General features: G+C 33.9%; 2 protein-coding genes across 3 annotated transcripts in view; both read right to left on the reverse strand.

Annotated features, from left to right (window-relative positions):
* The window catches only part of LOC18096055 (uncharacterized), a 691,470-nt gene extending 673,901 nt beyond the window's left edge, over window positions 1-17,569 (reverse strand). The window contains exons 1-2 of the mRNA XM_052448434.1: window positions 17,193-17,569; window positions 17,025-17,110 (exon numbers count right to left, since the gene is read on the reverse strand). The gene's annotated coding sequence lies outside the window, so the exon portion shown is untranslated. The remainder of the gene's footprint in view (window positions 1-17,024; window positions 17,111-17,192) is intronic.
* Window positions 8,578-25,328, reverse strand: part of LOC18095849 (probable disease resistance protein At1g12290) — a 73,371-nt gene continuing 56,620 nt past the window's right edge. Inside the window, exons 2-5 of one of the 2 annotated variants that reach the window (XR_008057742.1) lie at window positions 10,589-11,356; window positions 9,412-10,041; window positions 9,103-9,295; window positions 8,578-9,006 (exon numbers count right to left, since the gene is read on the reverse strand). Coding sequence is in view for 1 of the 2 variants with exons in the window: in XM_052448470.1 (XP_052304430.1) it covers window positions 9,170-9,295; window positions 9,412-10,041; window positions 10,589-11,356 (1,524 nt within the window). In the remaining variant the exon portion in view is untranslated. Of the gene's footprint in view, window positions 9,296-9,411; window positions 10,042-10,588; window positions 11,357-25,328 lie in introns of both variants that reach the window. The other variant, XM_052448470.1, reaches the window with a different exon arrangement.

Here is a 25,328-nt window from a genome sequence, read left to right on the forward strand (position 1 = left end):
CAAATGTCAACTGCAACTACAACCTGATCAAATATTTTATGTTTTTTTTTTGAAATATTGTTATAGACATAGAATCAACGAGATTATGTGACATTCTATATTGATTTTGTGATATTTTAATCACTAAAAGTATGGGTTTCAGAAAAATAAAAACCAAACAAAAAATTAAAAAAAATTAAAATTTTTCAAACCAACCCAATCCAGCATATCGATCGGTTTTGTTCTAGTTTGGTTCAGATATTTTTTAGCTGAAACAATTAATAACCATTTTCAAAAAGTAACTAACTATTGACAAGTCTTTCATCGAAACCATGTTCAAATCAGGTTCAGGTTGCTAACTCAAACTAACACAATCCAAATATGAATGCACATAGACTCTGGGTTGGTTCTTTATTGATTTTCAGAAATGTCAAACTGAAACCGAACCGAAATAAATGAATATTTCTAACTGAAACGCTTCAAATACTGAAAAAATGATCGGTTTTGTTCATGTTTAGTTTGGTTTGGTTTGGTTATAGAGATACCCCTGACAATCCGCTTCTTCACTCAACCTCAAACAATAAGCACTATTATTGTGTCTTTAAGTGAATTACTATAAATATAAAAATATATGTGGATAATTGAAAATTTGCTTAGAGTTGCTAATAATTCACAACTGCAACAACCAACACGACCAGGTAATGCCCGGGAATGGGTCTTTGGTGCACAATCATGACTGTAACCATGATTTAAAATCATTTCCACACCATCCAAGACAATTGGTATTGGATTGTTAGCAACAATTCAGTTTATAATAATAATAATAATAATGTTGATTCTTTTATCTCCTACTTAATGCAAGTGTCCATCGTGTGCTGAAATTGATTGTTTACCTCATATTTCTTTTAAAGGTAGAGATTTCTTGGTTGACAATGGGAAAAGGTAATCGCATGGTTATTTTCCATAAGATTCATTTGAGTAAATATTCTCTATTAGAGGTCAATTTCATCGAAGCAATTACTTCAATGAACACTTCCTAATTACCAACCTCTAAGTAGTCATCTCCCTTATCCTAACTTTTTATTTCCTAATAAAATCTCACGGTTTTTCATCATGTTCAAAGGAAAAGTTGACCTTGCAAATGGTGCTCTAAGGAACCAAGTAATCCTAGAACTAATCTCATCAACTCCTTGTTGCACAAACAGCTTGTCTCACTTAAAGGGGATTTTAATGATGAACAAACACCAACTCCTTGTTGCTCAAATACATATGCTCATTTAAACACAATTTTGCATTACCTAGAACTGACAAGGCCTAAAATTCCTGACATAGAATTTTGTTTTAAAGGAACTTCAGGATTTCTATATAGGATGCTTGGCCTCATTAAAGACAAACTGAGGACATCCATAACATAAATTATCTTCCTTGCCCCAAAGTCAGCACAGAAAAACCCTGTTCACTATAAAGGTTCTGAATGTTTTTCCTAAATTTCATGAGCTGGCATTCAACACATCAAACTCCCAATTTAGCATTCTTATACAAACTACAACTGCAGAAGGCTTGTACATGTAGGGGAGGTAGGAAGAGCTGCAAAGTTGTCGCATCTATTGTTATGCTGTTCAGAGTTTCTATCTCATCATCCAATCTGCCAAAAATATAAAAGATCATGTGCATGAATTTGATCTCATCATATGCCTACGGGAGATACATGACCAGTGATGGTTGTTCTATGCACAAAATTAGCTAACATATGACTATTTTATTCAACTACCATTTCACGATATGAGTTCTCCTAGCCACACTCAAAAGCCCTAGCCGCTATATGAACAAAGCACCTAAAAAATTAATCACCTACCTAATCTAATTCAGGAAAATTTGGTCAAAATCTCCTACAATGAAACGAGTTATTTGAATGCATAGACAGGAAATTCAGGTAAACACACACCCACACACACACACACACACACACCTGATCATAAATTTCCTAAAGAAATTCTGAATTGTAACATTGGTAAACAAAGAGTGACAATATCATCACATTAAAAATGCATTTCACTCAAAACAATTAATAGCTCAAGAAAAAATTTTGCAAGAAGCCAATAGAGAATAAAGTAAGCAGTCCATAAACAAGAGACAGAGAGACATTGTTCCAATAGAGAAAAGTAATTAAAACCCAACAACTAAAACTGAGAAAGAATCAAACCAGTGAGTAACTAATCCTTTTAAAGCATTCCAAGAATGGCAACCAAATATAACATAATCAACCTGCAAAAACAAACACAAAAAGAATTAGAAGAAGAAACCCCATTAGTTAATAAGTTAAAACAGCAGCAGCAGCAAAAAGACTCAAATTTTAGTTATTTGGACTTGAGAAAAAGCACTGAACCCTCTGTGAAAATGCCATGAAAGGGGTGCTAAGAAACCAGGAAAATAAAAACTTTTAAAAGGGTGTTTTTACAAAGCAAGAAAGAAGCTAGGAAGCAAGCCAGCCTACGCTCACGAACTCTGTTTGTTAATTGTTTTTTCTCCTGTGAAGTGAAAACAAAAAAAGAAAAAGAGAAACAAAAACAAAGAGCACCCAGAAAATCTAGTCAGAAATATTTTATGTTGTTGTCTTGGATAGACGCAGATACCGAGGAACAGTGTGGGGCCACCTTTGGTGAGCAGTGATACAGTGGCAAGTATGTGAAATAACGCATATTACAGTGCGCAATGATAGAGTGAGTCTGGGTGGACAAACTTTTGGTGGTACACGTGGTGCTTAATGATTAGAAGTTACATGAGGGAAATAAGATGGAAAAGGTGGCCTCTCTAGATTTTGGAAATGTTCTCTGAAGAAAGAAAGAAAATAATTTCAAAGGTGGACAAAAATGGGGTAATATCAGATTTGGAACATAATCTTGGTTGGTGAAGAATAACATAATCTAAGGAGAAATCTAGGGCAAGCCCAGTGAGATTTGAGCTTAGATTTTGGATCAATTTATAGGTGGATGATACCATCATGAATAATGTCCAGCTGATAAAGGTTTAGTTACTTGCAATTCTATCATAAAGTTATCAGATTCTGTGTGTGTGAGGCTGCCATATGTTTCTTTCTTCTATGATGGATAAAAAACGCTAAGCAATGAACTATTTTGTCCACCTAGTAAAAAAGGTATTATGGTTATGATGAGAACTCTACAACCTGCCATTTTATTTTTGAAGGTATTCTTATTATATTTATAATTATAAGAATCTTTAAAAGATACACGGATAAAATATTATTCTCACGTTATTATTCACTGGTGTTATAAGCTTAAATTAATAGATAATTAAGTAAATTTGTTGAGGAAAAGCAAAATTTAAATATAGATAACCAAAGTGGAAAAAAAAAAGCACAAAAAAAGGTGGTAGTTACAAGATTGAAGTAAAAAATTCACTTTGATTCTCATACTTTTCAAATAATGACTTTTTGGTCTCTTAAGTTTTTCTACATTTTATTTTTTATCCACAACTTCATTTTTCTATTTTCTCATTCCCTAATTTGATAGAGGAGACAAAAAGTCATTGAATTACAATGTTAGAGAGAATCTCTATAACAACCTCAACATTTGTATTAAAACAAAGAGCAAGGACATGACGATTCAAATAAGATTAGAGATTTTTTTTTTGTAATTAATAAAAAATTTGGCAGAATTTCCTCCATATTTTTAGGTATTTAGTTATCGACTTTTCATCCACAATCCCCAATTATCAAATTTCTTATCCTATCATCCAGGACTTCCTCCTCTCATTATATCACAACTTCTCAATAATCAAATTCACATCTGTCTAAACAATTCAATATCCCACATTTACATGGATGTAATCCAAAGAATTATTCTACAAATTATAACTGAAATACATTACACAATTCAAAAATTAACAAATAAGGACCATTAACTAAATTATAATCGAAATAAGTACATAATTAAAGAAGAAATTCATAATTAAGATTATACTACACAAAAAGGCTTTCGATAAACTGTTGACGCATTATATTACATAACAAAATGATAAATTCATTCATTACAAAAAGATACCAAACAAAATATAAGAAAACTAATCTATTATTCAGTATGATAGGGGGATATACCTGAAAATTGATTTAATACAATAATTTGATTAGATAGATGAAGAAAAGATATCCATAAAATTCTTTCTACTTTCTTTTTTTTTTCCTTTTTTTTTAAAAAAAATTTAGTTAAAAGATCTTTAAATTAACTTGCTCATCTAGTATTATATATAAAATAATTTGATTAGACAAGTGAAGGCTTGTACACGCAGGGGAGAGGTAGGAAAAGCTGCAAAAGTTGTCGCATCTATTGTTATGCTGTTTAGAGTTTCTATCTCAGCATCCAATCTACCAAAAATATAAAAGATCATGTGGAGGAATTTGATCTCAACGGGGCAGCACCTCATATGCCTACGGGAGATACATGACCAGTGATGGTTGTTCTATCCACAAAATTAGCTAACATATGACTATTTTATTCAACTACCATTTCAGAATATGAGTTCTCCTAGCCACACTCAAAAGCCCTAGCCGTTATATGAACAAAGCACCTAGAAAATTAATCACCTACCTAATCCAATTCAGGAAAATTTGGTCGAAATCTCCTATAATGAAACGAGTTAATTGAATGTGAGAGTTCGATAAAAGATTGGTTCTGCAAGGAAAAAAAACATTACTCTTAATACACCTTACTTAAGGTATGTTACATTAGTATTTAATTATATTTTTAGGTCATGTTTCTATTCTCTGGTCATTTCTAAGGTCTAAAGTAGATCTTCTTTCATGATAGAGTCTCTATTTTATTGGGTGAAATCCTAACCATTCTAAAGTCTAAATTATAGCATCACATTTATTTCCAAAATACAACTAATTCCTAACATTTCGAACATAAGGATTGTTATGGTTTTTTTGTATTTTGATCAAACCCTAATAGATAATCATAAACTGATTATGATATTTATTTTTGCATTTTTAAAATATGAGAAAGATATAATTTTTATTTTTATATGAAAATACATGTGAAAAACTTTTTAAGATTTGATCGTATGTAAAACAAAACATTTTTTGAAGTGAAAATTTATTTTTTGAATTTTCAATTTATTTTTTATTTTTTAATCTTTTTAAGATTTCAGAGAAAACCGGCTATTTTGATCAAGTTTAATTTAGTTCTTTGATTTTTTTAATTCTCTCAATTACACCTTGATTGATTTCAAACTTTTAATTTTATGCAATTTCATCCTTGAAAAACTTCAATATCAACCATAGATTTCAACCTATTTTTCACATTAATCCTTGGTTTCAGATTTATACAAGTTGACCCTCAAGAGACCATTAAACTTTAAATTTTCTTTAATTTTATCCCTGATTTTAATCAATTGGGTTCTTATAGTTCGTTGTCATTTACAAATTGGTCATTGGTTGTGAATTTCTTCAACTTAACCATTAACTGACCACAAAACTTTGATTTTCTTGCGATTTTACCAACGATTTCAATCAATTGACTTGGTAAAAATTAAATTTAGTCTCCTAATATTTCAACCTTGTCAATTAAGCTGAAATTGGGCTCCAAAACTTAATGTTTCACCAATTAAGCCCCTAATAAAATTAATTTGACTCATTTAAAGTATAATTAAGTCCTTGCACCTAATTAAATCCATTAATTGGACCCAAATTAACTCTTAAACATAATTAAATCTCAATTTGGCCTATTAAAATCTTATGTCTTTAGGCTTGATTTTTAAGTAGATTCGTCTAATAATCATTTAATTTGTCCTTGAATCTACATTGTCTCCTTAGTTTTGGGTGTAATGGGGTACATTTAGGCTCCTAATCCCATCCAAAGTTGTAGCTTAATTTGAAATCCTCACAACTTGCTTTTGTTAAAATGTCAGTCCTTATTTTATTTATTCTATTTTTTTATTTTGAAAAGAAAAGAGATGAATTTGAGGAATAACCCAGAATTGAGTTATGACAATGAGAACTCTACATTCTGTGATTTTATTTTTGAAGATATTTTTATTCATTTATAATTATAACTTTAAAAGGTGTGGGTAAAATATTATTCTCACACCACTGTTCACTTGGCGTTGTGGATTGCCACAATGTTTTTTTTCATCCTGTTTTTATAGATCTAAATTGATAGATAATTTGAGTAAATTTGTTAAGGAAGAGCAAAATTTAAACACAAATAACCAAAGTGAAAGAAAAAAGCATAAAAAAGGGTGGTAGTTTTAAGATTGAAGTCAAAAGTTCACTTTAGTCCTCCTACTTTGTAAATAATGACTTCTTGGTCCCTTAAGTTTTTCCACATTTTATTTTTGGTCCACAACTTTGTTTCTTGATTTTTTTTTCGTTCCTTAGTTTGAGAGAGGAGACAGAAAGTCATTGGATTATAATGTTAGAGAGAGTCTCGGTTGACACTGATTTTCACAACAAAAACAGTCGATTTTGGTCTTAATAGGTTCCATTTGATAAAGAGAGTTCTATTGAGGTGTTTTTTGCTCTTGAAATTCCCAAAACTTTTATGATTTTTTGGGCAAATTTATTGGTTTATTTACATCATAAGGACCATTTTTAGATGTTTTGGTGTGAACTTTGTTTAAATTTGCATTTTTAGGTAAAAAAACACCCTACATGATTTTCATGCCACCCCTCTAATAGTCGAGAACTTAAAAGTCCCAGTAGGTGACATGTTTCCCTTTATCTTTTTTCAAAAACATTTGGCATTTTCAAATAACAAAATAAGGCTCACGTGAGCTAGCCCTTTTTAAAATGGGCTTGATGTGCGAGCTTGACTTGATAGACCTAAAAACACCTAACCTATTTCTTTATTTTTTCTAATTATGTTTTTTAATTGATATTTTTATATGTACTTTTTAATGAATTTTTGAATTTATCTTTCTAAATTTTTTGATAGTTTATTTAGTCTTTTTTAAATAGTGGTTATCTTTTACTTATCTTTTATGTGTTTAATATCTCGAAGAAATTATTCCAATTCATTTATAATTTTTTTATGTTTTATATAAATAAACTTTATTTTCATGATGTGTTTATAAATATAAGAATTATTTGTTCTTGGTAAGAAAAAATGATCTTTAAGAAAAAGAAGAAGAAGAAGAAGAAGAAAAGTGTGCATTAAGGGAAAAGTTGAGGTTAAATATTATATTTATCTATCTTTTACTTTTTTATGAAAATGATTATCATTTTATTTTATAATTTTATTGGCATTAATAACTCTTTATTTGTTTATTAGTTCATATTTTTTTAAGATTTATTTTGTTTCACATTTCTCAATGAAGAGAATCATGATACAATGAAATGCATTTGAAACACTGTCCTATTTTTCTACTACATTAAAAATTAACTTCCTACATGTGGCGCGTTGCATTGACGATTGTTTTTGTATTTATTAATATATATGATCCCCAGTTTATTTTATTATATGTAAATATCAATTTTTTTATTCACAATTATATTTTTTTCTCTCAATATCAAAAAATACATTAACAACACTTATACATCCATTCTTTTGTGTTGGAAAATGTTATCTGACCCATAGCAAAGCGAGTTAAATAAACACGTCAATACCTTTTTTTGTATTTATGATTAGGGTTTTTTTTTGTTGTTAAAAATACATTTGAAAAGCATTCATATTTATTTATTTTGCTAAAAAAACATTTCTAACCCATAGTAAAGTGCGAGTCAAATAACTACTAATATGGCTATAGTAAGTGTCTTTTTAGTACATGTGGATGTAGGAAGTAATGTGTTATATTATTAGTTAGATATTACTTACCTATTCATTATAAAAAAAAACATAAAATAAATAAATATATTAATAGAAACCTAAAAGAGATCGGCTGAAATAATATAGTCTCCGAGAGAAAATATGTGAATTCACACAATGTTTACTTTCTCTTTTTTTGTTCTTTTTTTATTCAGTGATTTTTTATGATGAATTAATTAAGATTTAAGATGGGTAATGTATTTTTATTTGCCTTTTTTATGGTTATCTTGTTCTCAATAAAACATCTTGATATTAGAGCGATGCTCAATTTAAATAAAAAAAAATTTGTTGTTTGTAAGAAATTAAAAATGAAAAGATCAAAATTGAAACAAATAAAAAACCAATTTTTTTTAAAAAAATATGGTGTCAATTTTGCCTTTTGTTTTTTGCTTGCGATCATCTACTTTTTTTTAAAAATAAATTGATCTTTCAACGCTGTTTTAGTTGAAATTTGAAGTTGGTAATATTATATGAGCATCTAGAACTAAATAAAAAGCCGCGAAAAAAAATCGATTATATTGTTTGAGAAAAAATGAAAATAAAAAAACCAAAATTGAAACATGAAAAAAAATTAAAAATAGGAGTCCTTAAAAAAACAAAAAATTGTGTCAACGCCTCCATGCCTTGTAATTTTGACAAATTTTCTTTTTGGCCCTTTTAGTTTAGAAATGAAACTTTTTGATATAAAACTTTATTTTACTTGTATTTTAGTTCTTGAGTTTGACAAAAGAAAAAGAAATTTATCGAAAATTTACAAAACGAAAGCCAGCAAGGTATCTGCTCGAAAAAACCATTCAACATAAGATTGCTCTGCTAGGAAAACATGATATCAGTATCAAACTTTTGAACAAAGAGTTCAGCATCAAGTCTCAGTCATCTTGAGATTTGAATGCCCAAACATATTCAGATGCTCATAAAATGACATTTTTAATAATGCATTATGCATTAGAAACAGAAGATCAAACAAAGAGTTCAGCATCAAGCAAACATACGCCCTTACTTCTGGAGGCTTGTACGATAATGACTACACACACAACATTACATTACTTCTAACTTCTTCAACAAACATATAGATAGATAAGTCAAAATCTTCTATGGTAAATAAGACTGTTACATTGCCAATGAAACAGTTGGAATTACTTCCCACCAATCTAAAACATATTCGCAGCACCAACCTTGAAATCATGTAACAGCTAACCAACCTTGCCTGATGCAAACATGAAGAAAAAAGACAATCCATGATTTAACTCAACCATTAAAATTTGAGGGTAAAGGAGAGGATAAATAATTGCAGCTATATCACCTGGCTTGGGCAAGAAAGAATTATTAGACTAGCAATCATCATCACCACCATCTTCCTCTTCCCCTTCCTATTCTGACCCATCATCATCATCATCATCTTCTTCTTCTTCTTCTTCTTCTTCTTCTTCTTCTTTCCACCCATTATTTCTGGTCCACTCTCTATTAATGCTTGAATCTTCAGCTACTTCAGATACCTGTAAACCAATTCATGCATGGCATGCTCATTTTAACTTGTAAATCATATTATTGAGCGAAACAAGAGACAAACACACTAAAAGAGAGGCAAGAAATCAAGTCAAATCAGCAGCACCTCTGATTGAGCACTCATTGAACCATCTGGTGTAATAGCAAATTTTGTGGTCAACTTTGAGCATTCATACACCTTCAACTTCTTCAAACGAGGGAATAAGAAATCACAGCATCCGAAACTGAAGCAGACAATACTTGGTAATTGTTTTAGCGACAGCTTCTTTAGATTAGGGAGCACCATCTCCTTCTCAACGTTGACAAGTGAAACATGATCTTCCTGCCCAAATACTCCCAATAAATGAGAGGATTTTGTTACTCTAAGTATTCGGAGATTTGGGAGACCTGAAGCCATGGCTACTGGGAAGAGGCTCTTCAACTTGTTGCATTCTCTAATCTCAATTTGACGTAATTTGGGAAAGCATAAAGATCGGAGATGATCACCTAACAATATCTGGTCGTTTTCATCATCATCCTTAGCAATGATTTGTTCCAATTCCTCACAGGACAATATCTTTAGGACTTTTAGTTGAACTAGACTGACAATCATACTGCATGTGAATACATGTGTCAGTCTCTTACACTCAACCACCTCCAAAGTAGTCAATTTGCTCAACTCGAGACCCTTCCATATACACCTAATGTCAGGCACCAGCAGGAAGCGCAAGTGTAATTTCTTAAAATTTGTCAACCCCTGCATCGAAAGAAAACGATGATTGGAGCCTTTGTTAGATATAATTCCTAATAAATTTTGTGCACTTTGGAACTATATAATTTCGGTAAATAGATGAACGAATTGTCCCCAATACTTCAGCCAAAAACTTATCAACAAAAGGATATAAGTAGACATGGCAATAGGGCATGGGAATATGAAATCAGAAGTTGCAGGACTGAAAGAGACTCAATATTAGCAAATGGAGGTTTATCTTCCTCTTCAAATACTTCCATTAATTGGGGGAAGAGCCTCAATTTCACTCAAACTGGGAAAGCATAAAGATTGAAAAATCTCGATATCATTTCATTACAATAATTAATTTCTTACTTCTTAAGCCCTGCATCAAGAGACAAGGAATGATACAGTTAGACAACTCCTTTTAAATTTAGTGGATGGCTAAAGGATTTATCTCCACTTATCAATTGCTTCAGTTTCAGAAATTTAAAGGAAGAAATCAAACATGTATTGAAGTTGACAATTTAAATTAAAAAGGAAAAAGATTATTAGAGAAATATAAAGGACGTACTTGGAGCTGTGCAAACAAATTTCCCAATTCTTTGTGGCCATCAATTTCTAGAATTTGCAAGGAAGGCAATTGGGCAGCAAAATTCTTTGGACCAAAGAAGCTGCAATTTGAAAGAGACAATTCTCTTAGTTGAGGGAACTTGATGATGGCATCTCTGGTGAGTGCATCTCCTTCTCCACTGTAAAATATTTGCTTTAAATTATGAGCATTAAAAATCCCCATCTCTTCCAGGTTCAGAAGGCTTGGAGACACAGAGACAGGGAGGACATATTCCAGTTTACCACAGTCTTGTATGAAGAGAGCTTCTAATTTTGGAAAGCAAGGAGACTCTGGAATTATCTCCCTTTCACCATCCTCTTTTCTGATAATATGCTTCAATTCACTGCATTTACTTATGTGAAGGTCTTGTAGCTTTGGCAGACTTTGAGCGAGAGACGGTGTGAAGATAAATATCAGTTTGTCGAGAGAAGTCAAAAACAGACGAGCAAGACTTTGGAGGCTGACATGTCTGGTGGGCCCCTTCCATATACATTTGAGCTCAGGTAACTCTGACAGTATTAAAGATGACAGCAGCGGCATCTCCTTCTCCTCAGTGCTTCCTTCATAAGGCTCACCCAATTCAAATACCTCTTCCAATGATTTACAGCGGCGAACAGTCAACTCCTTTAGATTTTTCAGAGCTCGCAGCAATTTTGCTGGAAACGGAGCGCGAACATCCCCACATTTGTCCACATGTACAAATTCTAATCTTTGTACGAAGCCGTTTTGCTGTTCATGGGCGGCCATCTTATCAGAGAACAATATTATATTTTTTCACTCTCATAAAAACAATTTATATGATGTATAAATAGGAGAAACAAAATAGAAAAAAACAGGATTAAGTACTTCTTAGAGATTACATATTATTGTTTCAGTTTTTTACTTAATTAGAGATGAGCTGAATAATAATTAGATTTTTGCGAAAAAAGGTTAATTCAACTCCTAATAATTAGTTTCATGTAAAATAAAAATAAAAATAGTAACTAATATTTTTATTTTAGTTATAAAGTTAATAAATTTTTAAAGATATTTTAATAGAATTAAATATTTGAACACAAAATTTAAGTTCTTATATATATTAAATCTAACAGCTAATATGATTTCTATGATTAATTTTTGGTATTAATAACGCAAACAACAATGAGGCGCGCTGTTAAGTTTCTTATATTTATATATGTTTAGATAAAAAAAAAATCATAAAAAATAAAAATAAGCTAATATGTTTGTTATATAATTAAAAAAAAATCAAACTTGGATTTCCTAGCATTTATCAATTACTTTACTTTAAGAAATTTGTAGGAAGAAAGAATAAATTGACAATTTAAATTAGTGGAGAAATATAAATTACGTACTTGTAGCTGTGCCAACCAATTACCCACTTCTTCGTGGCCTTCAATGGTTAAGTCTATGATGCCATCTCTGTTATGAGACAAAGAGACTGGGAAGACATATTCCAGTTTACCACAGTGAGATATGCGGAGAGTTTTTAATTTTGGGAAGCGAGGAGACTCTGGAATTATTTCCCTTTCACCATCCTCTTCTCTGATAATATGCTTCAATTCACCACAATCACTTACCTGAAGTCTTTTTAGCTGTGGTAGACTTTGAAGAGTTAGAGACACGGAGACACGGAAGACATATTCCAGTTTACCACAGCCTTCTATGATGATAGTTTTTAATTTTGGGAAGCAAGGAGACTCTGGAATTATTTCCCTTTCACCATCCTCTTCTCTGATAATATGCTTCAATTCACCGGATTTACTTATGCAAAGGGTTTCTAGCTTTGACAGACTTTGAGCAAGGGACGGTGTGGAGATAAATGTCATTTTGTCGAGAGAATCCAAATGCAGATGAGCAAGACTGTGGAGGCTGACATGTCTGGTGGGCCCCTTCCATATGCATTTGAGCTCAGGTAACCGGTACAGCTTTAACTCTGTTAAAGATGACAGCAACGGCAGCTCCTTCTCCTCACCCAATTCAAATACCTCTTCCACTGATTTGCAGTCCTCAATTTCCACCCTCCTTAGATTTTTTAAACCTTGCTGCAATCTTGCTGGAAACAGAGTGAAAACATCCCCACAATCCCTCACTTCTACAAATTCTAATTTATGTAAAAACAATTGCTCAAATGTCTTCGCATTTAAGGATGTACCACCCAAAATTAATCTTGTGGAGGTTGGGTATCCATTAGAATAATATTTAGTAGTATTCCCTAACATTAAATCATATTTGAGCAAGCTGGGAAAAACAAAATCTCTGGGAATGCATTCAACCTTCGGTATCCTCAATGATAATACGGCTAACTGAGACAACGAATTTAGTTCTGTCAGGCTTGCATTCATTCCTCCTGTGCTGTCACATCCATCAACATCCCATCCATCAAAGCTGCGATGCCCGATCAACAGCTCTTCTAACTTCTTCAACCTTCCAATCAAATTCACAGGAATCCTTCTTAGCCTTTCACAACCTGTCACTTCCAACAACCTTAACTCCTTGAGCTCTCCTATTTCATCAGGTAATTCTTCAATGGATGAGCACCACTGAAAAACAAGTATCTTAAGTCTCTGCATCTTTTTCAACCAAATGAGGTCCTTGCATCCACAACTGATCAACACCAACGATTGAAGTTTCGTTGAGAGTTCAAGTGATTGCAATGACAAACGCCCTCCCTTCAGAGACAAAACTTCAATTTCTTTCATCCCTTCAAAAAACCTCTGAGGAACATTCATACCATAATCCACTTCTAATAATAGAACTTTGAGCCGTGGACATACCAATCCTTCAGGAAGTTCTGCTAGTTTATTGCCCATTAACGAAATTGTTGTGCAACCTTCAAAGCTTTCAATACTCGTTGGCCACTTCTCCAATACCATGAATCCATATTCTTTTGATGATGCTATCTGAATAGCAAAGTCACGAACCAAGTCATGCATTCTCACATGTTCTTCAGTTTCAGTGCCCAACAGCATGCAGCAATCTTTGAGGTTTTCGATTGCCACGGAAACTCGTTTCCTTGCATCTTCAATAGGCTCCGCATCTTGATGTAACCCATAGCCAACTGCATATCTCGTCAAGTCCTCGATTGGAATGTCATAATCTTCTGGAAATAAACAGCATAGCACGAAACATGACTTGGTTTCCTCGTACTTCAAATAATCATAGCTCAACTTAAGACATGTGTAAGCATTATTTTGTTCGTCAATTTGTTCCATGCGCACAAATTGAGATTCTTTGAGCTGTTTAGACGCTACTTCCCACTGAACTCGTGATTTACCTCTTAGAGCCCTTCCCACTGTCACAAGTGCTATAGGCAAGCCTTGGCATTCTCTCGCAACCTCCCTTGTCACTGTGTTCAAGGTAGAGTCCCCATCACGTAAACCTGCATTGATTCTGAATAAATCCCATGCTTCATCGTCAGGTAAGACTCTTAAAAGCACTTTTTGCTGGCACTCCATAGAAAAACATATGCCTTGAAGACGTGTTGTTAGAAGAATTTTACAACCCCTGTGATCATCACCAAATGGGATCCCTATCTCTTTCAAGTCAATATGTTTCCAAACATCATCTAGGATTATAAGCATCTTCTTTCCCAGCAGTCTCTGCCATAATTCACTTGCTCTACCTTCTTTACTCGTTTTTTCAAATTTCAGATGTAAACTATCTGCCATTCGATCCTGGATGCCTATGAAATTTGGATTCTGGGACACCGTAGCCATCAAAACTTCAGGAAAAAGCTGCGACTCTATGGCTCTCCTGCCTACTTCTTTCACCAGGGTTGTTTTACCCACCCCTCCCATGCCGTACAGTCCGATCATATTGACGTTGTCATCTTTGAGAGCTTTCATGATCTGTTCCAAAGCTTCTTTTGACGATTCTGAGGTCGTGAATTCCTTTGATGTTAGAAATTCTATGGGCTGAGGAGGAGCTTTTTGGGCCACTGTTTTCAACTTTTCGCTACTTTCTCCAAGTTTTCTGAAAGTCTCCGACTTCTTGGCCAGTGCCTTGCTTAACTTGAATTGCCGGATGCAGTTTGGACAGCAAGTAAAGCGGTTGTCATTTTTTCGTATTTCATTTTCCAAATGCTTCACATCTTCATGATCAATTGCTTTGGTTGCATCTTCCAGCCACTTTTTGACATCTTTGTAAATTTCTTCAGCATTCCTTTCAGCAGCTTCGACACCTTTTTGCAGACGTTCTTTTGCCGAAACCAGGTTCTGTTTTCGTTCATTGAATTCTTGAGCAAAACTTTCTAAACAGAACATGTAACGGAACTGCCTTCCTACTGGTTCCACCAAGACTCCCGCTATCTTAGATATAATGGATACACCAGCACTTTCGAGAGCCATTTTCCACAGGCCTGAAAATCAGAGAAATAAGGATGCAGAACGTGATAGTGAGTCACTACGAGTAAAACAGGCGCAGAGAGAATGGGAATAGGAATTTCATTACCTTAACTTGGGAAAATATGTGCGAAAGGCACTGGTACTGAGTGCTCAATGAAATAGCGGGAGGAAGAAGAGGAGAAGGCCTTTAGCTCTGTATGGAATCCAGCATCAAAAGCAACAAGGCAAGGACTTAGACGTCTAACTGACTATTGTGAGTTAAAGCAGTAGTTCCCATTAAAAATGCATTTTGATGACATAATTAAGATAATATAGAGAAAGTCACAAACAAATAAAAAAAAAATAATGAATAAAAGTACTTAGACGTCTAATTAGCAAAGAAAGAAACGAATGAAAGGTTCGGATAATCACTTAGACGTCTCCATGGATGATACCAGCTCGCTTCCAACAACAAATATAATTAACCTAAGCCGTGATAGGTCAAAGTTCTTTTTAGTTTTCTTTTTTTAAGGAAATAGAAGGAGAGGTTGAGGGAGGCAGAAACGGAAGAAGACATTGAAAGATCGGAGGAGAGTAAAGATAAAAATATGAATATTTGATGCTCGTTTATCTCTTTGATTGGGATTTTTTTGTCTCTCTTTTATTTGGAATTTCTTTGGACACTTTAATAATATAATAACAAAAAAAAAATTATCTACTTTGGACTACGATAGTATTTTTCTCTATATTTTGACTTTTAGTTTTTAATAGCCATGCACGTTTGATTTTTTTATTTTTTTTTTATGCTTTTACAAATAATATAGAAGATGAGGACCTGAAATCACGGCAGCAAATAAAGAGAGAAATAACATGTTTGTTCTTGTTTCTTCTAAAGTATTTAAAAAAAATTAAATTAAATTTTATTTTATTTTTATTTCAAATTAATTTTTAAAAAAACTAATTTAAAAATTAGTATGAAAAAAGAGGATAATAGAGTAGGTGTCCAAATCAAAACACATAAATATAGGATAAAAACAGGGAGAGAGGCTCTTTGTTTTCTTAACTGTATTGGTTTAATAATGTTTATAGAGTGTTTTATAAATATTTTAGATAAAAAATAGGTTAAAAGCAAGTTTTTAAATAAAAAATCAAGCTTATTTTTTAATATAATTCAAATAAAATCAATTTATTTAGTTGTTTAGAATTATAACTCAAGTTATTTAACGTCTTTTTTAAAAAAAAATAAAACACTTGTAACATAGTGCAGTACAAACAGAAGAGACATCTGCTTTTTCTTGAGAAAAAGAAAGAAAGACAATATATATATATATACTCTCTCTTCCAATTTCTTCTTCCAGTTGAATTTTGGCGACCGCCCACATAACGGCCAGCCATGCCACTTTTCAAGACCCCATTTCTCAATCTCAAAACCAAAAACAACCCTTTCTCCATTTATCCGAACCTCATAACTCCAGGAAAGTGAAGGACTAAACCATAGTGGCAAAAATCTTAAAGGGTTCTAAATTGTCTCTGTTACTTTCCCTTAATTTTCTAGACAAGCAAAAGGAGCTTAACTTATTCCCGACCAAAACGTCAAGAATTTCAGTAGAACAAAAGAAGAGATCATTACCTGTCCAAAAACAACTAGTCAGCACCCAAAGAAACCGAGTGAATGAGAGAAAAAAGACTAATAGCTGGAAAACAATCAACAGATCCAAGAATTTTCTGTATGGTTTCCAAGAAAATGAAACGAAATGAGCAGCACAACCCTCTTTATCCTCCAAGAAAAGAAAGAAAAAGAAAGGCAAGAAACAAAGCAAGTCAAACTTGGCTCCTCTTTTAGTGTTAAAAAAAAAAAACAAAGAAGTTCGAGGAAGTGGGCTGCCTTTTTTTCTGCTGTTCATGTGGTGTTCAGCTGTTCACGCATCGTAAAATCATATAATTAAAACACAACAATAAAAAAGTAATAAGCAGCTAATTATGTGCGAAAATCAGAGAAATAAGGATACAAACGTGAGAGTAAGTCATTGCAAGTAAAAGAGGCGCAGAGAGGATGGGAATAGGAATTTCATTACCTCAACTTGAGAAAATATGTGCGACAAGCACTGGTACTGATTGCTCAATGAAATGGAGAAGGCCTTTAGCTCTGTAAGGAATCCAGCTTCAAAAGCAACAAGGCAAGGTATAAGCATTTTGATGACATAATTAAGAATTAAAGAAAAATAATGTGTACAAGTACTCACCAAGCAAAGAAAGAAACGAATGAAAGGTTCGGGATAATCACTTAGACGCCTCCATGGATGATACCAGCTCGCTTCCAACAACAAATATAATTAACCTAAGCTATGATCGGTCAAAGTGTTTTTTAGTTTTCTTCTTTTTTAAAAAGAAAAAACAGATCATCAAGGGAAAAGACTTGCAAAGAAGTAGAATTAATGGAACGAACACAACAAAGGATCAAACTCAAGCAATTAAAAGTAATTCTCTATGAGTACCATCTGTGTCACACACTCAAGTGAGGAGAGAAAAGAAGGAGAAAGAAAGGAAAGGGACAAGGAAGGAAGAAAGTAAGGTCACGTAGGGCCAGTCTTGTAGAAAATTTGAAAAGTAGCATGAAAGAAGAGGATAATAGAGTAGTTGTCAGAATCAAAACACGTAAGTTTTTTTTTTTTTAACTGTGTCTGAGTGCTTTTTATAATTATATTTAATTTAAAAAATATTAAATTAATATATTTTTTTTATATTTCTCGTTATTATATATATATATATATATATATATATATATATATATTTAATATTTAATATTTAATATTTAATAAATTTTTAAATAAAAATATTTTTAAACAGTATGTGTCACAATACAAAATTATAATATAAATTAAAAGAAAAAGGAGTTTTATGCTCATTACTATTCAGTAGAGATGTAGATATTAATAATAAAGTTTTTGAGAGTCTTCGATCTAGTATTTGAACTTATTTTTTTAGCATAATTGAATTTTTTTAAGCTTAATTGCATATTTTGTTTTTAAGGAAATTGAGAGAGAGAAACTCGGCAAAAATATGTGGTTAAAATCAATCCATTTTTTTTTAAAAAAAAACTCCTTAGTTGTTAAGGAAAGATTGGTAGTGGGAACAAATCACCAAAGTCAGCAGCAAGGAAGTTCTAGGGAGTGGGCAGCCTGTTTCAGGGCTACCTGTTTTTGAGAATTATGGAAAGTTATCCCTAACTCAAAAACGGCACCAATTATAAGTTCATTAATAAAAATCTGGAACACAACAGATGGAACAAACTCGAAACAACTCGTCTAGAATTTAGGCAAGAAGAATGAGCCAAGATTTTAATTGCAATGAAATTTGTCTCACTTTGTTCTTTTTTTTTTAAATGATACAAGATATACTGCCTATTTCAAGGGTAAAATAGAATGGAATCAACAACCCAGCATATACCACATATGTGTAGCTGGAATTCGATAGCCTTTCTCCGATGCTGATATGTGCTTTACATGCACCAACATTTCTTTCTCTTTTATTCTGTAATATTTCACATCGGCGAGTGAGGATTTGGTAGCTGACCTTATTAGTAGTGTTGATTAATGACTTATCAGACGTGTTTTGAGGCCATGCGTGGTCACCAAAAACAAATTCGTGAGGGCAGTAAGGCCCAAAATGAACAATATCTGACAAGGTGGATCGGATTGTGACATTTGGTATCAAAACTGGTCTCACTGACTATCCAGTTGTGCTAACGGGGTCATTGAGCTCCTTAAAGGGGGTGAATTGTAATATCTCACATCGGTGGGTGAGGATTTGAAAGCTGGCCTTATTAGTAGTGCTGGTTGCTGACTTGTCAGATGCGTTTTAGGGCCATGCGTGGTCACCAAGAACAAATCCGTGAGGACGATAAGGCCTAAAACGGACAATATTTCGCTGAGTTCTTAGACTGATAATGATTGGTACACATGTCATCTCATTACCTACTAAGCTCTTATATTGCCTTTACGAGGGTGATCACTGGGACAATAAGAGACCCTTTTGAGACTAGGTAGAAATCCACCCATCATGTAATGGCCCAAAACCTATCCTTAGAGTATGAGCTCCCTAATACGCATGTACATATATTTGCATCCATATATACATCAATTCATTGTAAATAACATACATGCATCAGATTGAAATATAGGTCCCTAAAAAGTTTACAACACCCAACTTTGAGCAAGAAATATAGAAGATGGAGAGCGTGCTCACCGTGATACCCATTTTCAAGAAGAGCTGAAGTCTCTGAAGACAAGCGTGGCTCGCCTCACTAGCTTACTCGAGCAAACACTGAGAAATACCTCTGGTGAAAGCCCTTCTAACTGACCGGTCACCGTTAATTAGGCTTCGATTACAGTTTAGCCTAAAGAAAGAATGAGCGAACATGGTCAAGAGCCTCAGTAAAATCCAACATTTGTGCAGTCAGCGACACTTGCACTAGCCCCGACAGTCATGGAGGTATTTGCTAATGAGTCCCATAAGGCCAATTCATTTGATAGCATTGATCAAGATAAAATACAGGCGTTGGAAGCCAGAATCAAAGTCATTGAAGGGGTAGACTTATATGACCCAGTTCGGGCAGTAGAGACGTGTCTGGTCCCAAATGTGGTTGTCCCGAAAAAGTTTCGTGTTTCAGAGTTCATCAAATATAGTGGAATATAATGCCCCATGACTCACCTCAAGTCCTACTGCAATAAAATGACAGAGGTAGTACATGATGAAAAACTATTGATGCATTTTTTTCAAGATAGTTTAAGTGGGGCAACATTGAGCTCGTACATGAGATTGGACAACATAAAAATCTAGAGATTGAAGGATATGGTGGTTGCTTTTGTCAAGCAGTACAAGTACAACATGGACATCACTCCCGACAGAACCAGCTTGTCCAATATAGAGAAAAAAAGACAAAGAAAGCATAAGAGAATACATTCAAAGATGGTGGGAATCAGCTGCTCAAGTACATCCCCAACTTCTGGATAAAAAGATGGGCACTTTATTTGCCGACACACTCAAGGCACCATAATAGGTAGTTTGACCCAGCAATTCACTAATGTTGTGGTAGTGTGTGAACGCATAGAGCAAGGCGTCAAGAGTGGTAGAATTTCTGCACCCATTGAGAATAGAGGTTTCGAAAGAAAAGAGATTAACCATGTTGAAGATGGCTATAAGGGTAGGAAAAACTCATCCCAAAACTACCACACTCCATCCCAAATTGCCGACATAAAAAAACCTGAGCCCTAAAACTTTCAAGCCAAAAGCCAAATTAGAAATTACCTAAGGGTCTAAGAACAACTACCTCCATTACCGCTACCCCTAAATGAGATGTACCAGAAGTTATTAAGCATCAGACATATAACTCTCGAACCTCTAGCACCTTTGCAACCCCCTTACTTCGGCTGGTATAAGCCAGAGCTCACTTGCGAGTACCATGCTGGTGTTGCCAGACATGACATTCATATTTGCAACACCTTTAAGAGAAAGCTTCTGCAATTAATTAAGGCAGGGTGAATAGCATTTGAAGACACTCTGAATGTGAACATGAACCCTCTACCTAATCATGCTTAAAGCGGTGGATTAGAAATGCACGAGCAATCGAATGTTTGGGGAATCTGAAAGCATCAATGGTCCAGGTAGGGTGCGAAATGGTAGCATAAATTTTGAAGGACTCAAATTCCAACCACAGTTTTTATCCCCATCATCCCAAGAATTATTATAGGGAGGCTAGCCTAAGAGGAGATTTACCAAAATGGAAGGATGAGGCCTGCCATATTATTGCCTTTTGTTTAATCATGTTGGTTTTAACTATTTCAGTCTTGTCGGTAATTTAGCTCATAATGCCACAAGACTTTCTTTGTCAAATGAGCCTTCTTGTTAATAAGATCATATATTTTCCTATGCTTATAACATGTTTTCCTTTTTCCAAAACTATGCATGATCTCACATATTTATAAGAATTTTAGGAATTCAAAGTTTGGTACAAAAATATAAATCATATTGGTGTTTCTCCAAAACAAATGAATTCTAGAAATTCAAGTGATTCCTTAGAAAGGTAACTATACACTTAGAAAACTTGAAAAAAAAAACAAAAAAACAAACACAAAAAAAACCATGAGGTGACTCCAAAGTTGAGTTTTATTTGAATAAATAATGAGAAATCACTTTGCATACTCGCATGAAAGCAAGGCTTACCGATCTTAAGTGCATGTGTTTGAGATGAGGAAATGCCTCCTTTGCAATCCCTTTTTGAGTCTAGTAACATTTTTTAGAAATAACCTTGGATAGGATCACACCCCAAACCGGAGTCAAGTGCGAGAGACACAGAAAAGACCTCGATGATTGAAGTGCCCAAGCAACATTGGGGGGCATAAAAGAAAATTCTCAATCATCAAAGGTGCTCAAACAAAGCTAGGGGTATGAAGAAAAATCCAAAGGATCCAAAATTTTTGAGCATAAAAAAAACAATTAAATGATGCTCAAAACCAAATGAAGAAAACAAAAAGAAAAAGAAAAAGCCCAACATTGGGGGGCATGATAAACCATTTTGAAAAGACATTTCAAAGACAAAAGGTCAGGAAACAAACACTAGTGATCCTTAGTCTTGAAATCCCTTGAAACATCTTTTGAGCCTACAAATATCCTTTTCTTCATAACCAAGAGCCCAAGCCTACATTACATGCCTAATCAAGCCTTTTCTGATCAAAGGCAAGCAATCTGGATCGGTAGGCAGTGCTTTCTCATGTGAACCAAATTATTATTCATGCAAATAAAATGAATGCTTTGAAGGCTGGTTCTTTGTAACCCTCAAATTAAATCTTAAACCATTTTTTACCAAACCCAATGTCACTTCATGTTTTTCACCAAAAGCAAAACAAAAGGTTTTCATCACTTCTGAAACCTCTCCATAGGAATCACTTGAATTTCTTCAGAACGAGTTTGCTTTGAATCGATGTCAAAATGATTTCTGTGTCTAGAATAGCTTTGAAATTCCAACATTTTTGCATCAAAACAACTCCTTGTCAAAACTTCCTTTACATAGCCTTATTCCCAAACCCGAATTGAATACTTGGGGGTATGATCAAGCTGGGAGGCAATAAAAAATACATGGTAGGGCAGGCTTTATAATTCTTTTTCTAAGAAAAATATCGGGCAGAATTGGCAACCCTTGAGATATAGGTTAAAGGGTAAAGAAGTAGGATGATATGAAGCCCTTCTTAGAGGTCAAGATCACAAGATATGACTCAAGTAAGCAAGAGCGAAAAAGTCATCAAAATTTACTACTTACACTCCAACTTTTGAGAAAAGAAAGACACCATGAAGAAATAAGGACCTATATTTCTCAGGTAAGTATGCATGCATATCAATCAGAATGCATTAGTTTCAACATTGTCAGATCGGTGTTTCACCATCACCTTTTGGGCAGGGCATTTTATAACCCTACCTCATTTTGAGTGTGTCTTTGAGCCGTCACTTTCTTTTCGAGTAAGTCTTTGAGTCCTCATCTCATTTTGAGTGCGCCTTTGAGCCTTTACTTCGTTGTCAAGATGCGCCTTTGAGCCTTCGCTTCCTTTGGAGTGCGCCTTTGAGCCCTCATTTCCTTTTGAGTACGTCTCTGAGCATCTCTTAGGTAGTGCATTTTATAACCCTACCTCATTTTGAGTGCATCTTTAAGCCCTCACTTCCTTTTGAGTGCGCCTTTGAGCCCTCACCTCATTTCGAGGGTGGTAGTGTATTTTCTAACCCTACCTCCTTTTGAGTGCGCCTTTGAGCCCTCACCATCTTCCTGGGTAGGTCATCCATTACAATAAGGTCATTCTTCCACCTGGGTAGGTCACCCATTATAATGAGACCACTCTTCCCTTTTCCACTTGGGTAGGTCACTCATTACAATGAGACCAATTCTCCGTATTTTTTTGCCTAGGTAGGTCCCTCATTACAATGAGACCATTCTTCCACCTGGGTAGGTCACCTATTATAATAAGACCACTCTTTTCTTTTTTTCCCCTTTGGGTAGGTCACCCATTACAATGAGACCATTCTTTTTTCTAGGTAGGTCACCCATTATAATGAGACAACTCTTTCCTTTTTTTCCCTTTAGGTGGGTCACCCATTACAATGAGACCATCCTTTTTTCTAGGTAGGTCACCCATTACAATGAAACCATTCTCCATGTTTTTTTTTACCTGGGTAGGTCACCCATTACAATGAGACCACTCTTTCTTTTTTCCACTTTGGTAAGTCAACCATTATAATAAGACCATCATTTTTCTGGGTAGGTCACCCATTATAATGAGACCAATTCTCCTTATTTTTTTACCTGGGTAGGTCACCCTTTACAATTAGACCATTCTTCCACTTGGGTAGGTCATCCATTACAATAAAACCATTCTCCATATTTTTTCACTTGGGTAGGTCACCCATAACAATTCAACCATTTCAAAAATCTTTGAATTTCACTAGGAAAAAAACCTTTTGACCATTTGAGTGTGCTTTCTAGCCCTCAAATGCTTTCCAAACAATTCATCATATGGTGAGTCCGTTATCTTTTTTTTTTCTTCTTTACAAAGCTTACTATCTAAAATCTCTTACGAGACTTTCTATAGTAAGTATTGTAAATAGAGGGCAATATATATATATATATATATATATATATATATATATATATATATATATATATATATTTGGACTAAAAAATAAACAATCAAAAAAATCAAAAAAATAATAACAGTGAGAAGAGGATGCCAAAGTGCCTGGAAAATAACTAAAAATTGGTTGAGGAGGTTTAAAAATACAAGGATTGAAATTTGACAGTATATCATTGACTGATGAGAGCCTGACTGACAAAGAAAATTCAATTTGAGGAAGAAATGTATAAAATCAGATGTTTATTGGACTCAATTAAATTTATTAAAGGTTAAATTGAGTTTATGAAGGGTTTGATTGCAAGAAAAATTAATTTTGGAGTCAATTTGAGCTTTAATTGGAAGAAATTAAAGTTCTGGGGTCAAAATATAATTTTTGAGAGTTAATTTGGTCAAATCAGGAGCAAAACTGCATAAATATTGAAGTTTGATGGCCAATTAGGGACTTAATTGAAGAAATATGAAACCAATGACCAAACTGGAAAAGACGCGTAAATAGAGGGGTTGTAATTAACTGAATCAGGGGCTAAATTGAAGAAATTAAAAGTTTATTGATCAATTAAGGGTCAAATTGCATACATCAGAGACTAAGGACTAAAGTGAAAAAGGCGGCTAACTTCAGGGCCGACGATTGAATTTGGCAGGGAAGCAATTGAATTGATTTTTAAAATTAAAGTTACAATTTAGGACTTGATTGAACAAATCACAAATTGAAGACTGATTTGGACTTTGATATGATTCTGCCGTTATTTTTTTTAAATGAAACAACGTGTTTTGTCCAAAACAGCGCCGTTTCATCTATTGTTAAAAAAAAAAACCTCAAACGATGCCATTTTAAATGGCACTGTGGGTCTTCTTCTTCCCTGCAAACGCAGAGGCAAGGGAAGAAGAAGATTTCTTTCCCCAGCATTTCTCCTTTTCTCCTCTCTCCCCATCAAATTCACATCCTACCAACCATTATGGCTGTCATAGAATAGCAATGGCGATCTTTTGGCCATCATGCCATAAAAGCCTCCTTTGAGCCAATTCCTCTCTCTTGCTCTTGCAAATAAGGCACGAAAAGAGGACCTGAAATCACGGTTGCAAATAAGGAGAGAAATAGTGTGTTTGTGTTTTTATTTTTTAAAATATTATTTTTAAAAAATAATTTTTTGTATTCTAAATAAAAACATGATAAAAGGAGTATGATAAAAGAAGAAAGAAAGGAATGGGATAAAGAAGAAAGAATAAAAAAAAAACCCTAAAATCACGGCATGATAAAAGGAGAAAGAAAAGGATGGGACAAAGAAGGAAGAAAGTAAGGTCGCGTAGGGGCCAGTATTGAAGAAAGGCTAAAAAAACTATGTTTCTGAGAAAGGACCAGGTAATCCAAGGAACCAATAGATTATCGCCACATGTTCAACCTTAGATTCTACTGTGACATGGAGATAAAGGTAATCTCAAAAGCTAATAGATGGTCGCCACGTGTTCAACTTTATGTACCCACTAGGAAAGGATAAAAAGGTTAAAAAGGCTTTAAAAAGAAAAGAAAAGGAAAGACAGAAATAAAGGAAAGGACGTGGAAATAGAAGGAGAGGTTGAGGGAGGCAGAAACGGAAGAAGACATTGAAAGATCGGAGGAGAGCAAAGAAAACAACATGTTTGAGTGGGATTTTTTTGTGCCTTCGATAAAAATACTCTGTTTTTTTTATCTCTTTGATTGGGATT

Source organism: Populus trichocarpa, chromosome 1 (genome assembly GCF_000002775.5).
Source record: "Populus trichocarpa isolate Nisqually-1 chromosome 1, P.trichocarpa_v4.1, whole genome shotgun sequence".
NCBI lineage: Eukaryota > Viridiplantae > Streptophyta > Magnoliopsida > Malpighiales > Salicaceae > Populus > Populus trichocarpa.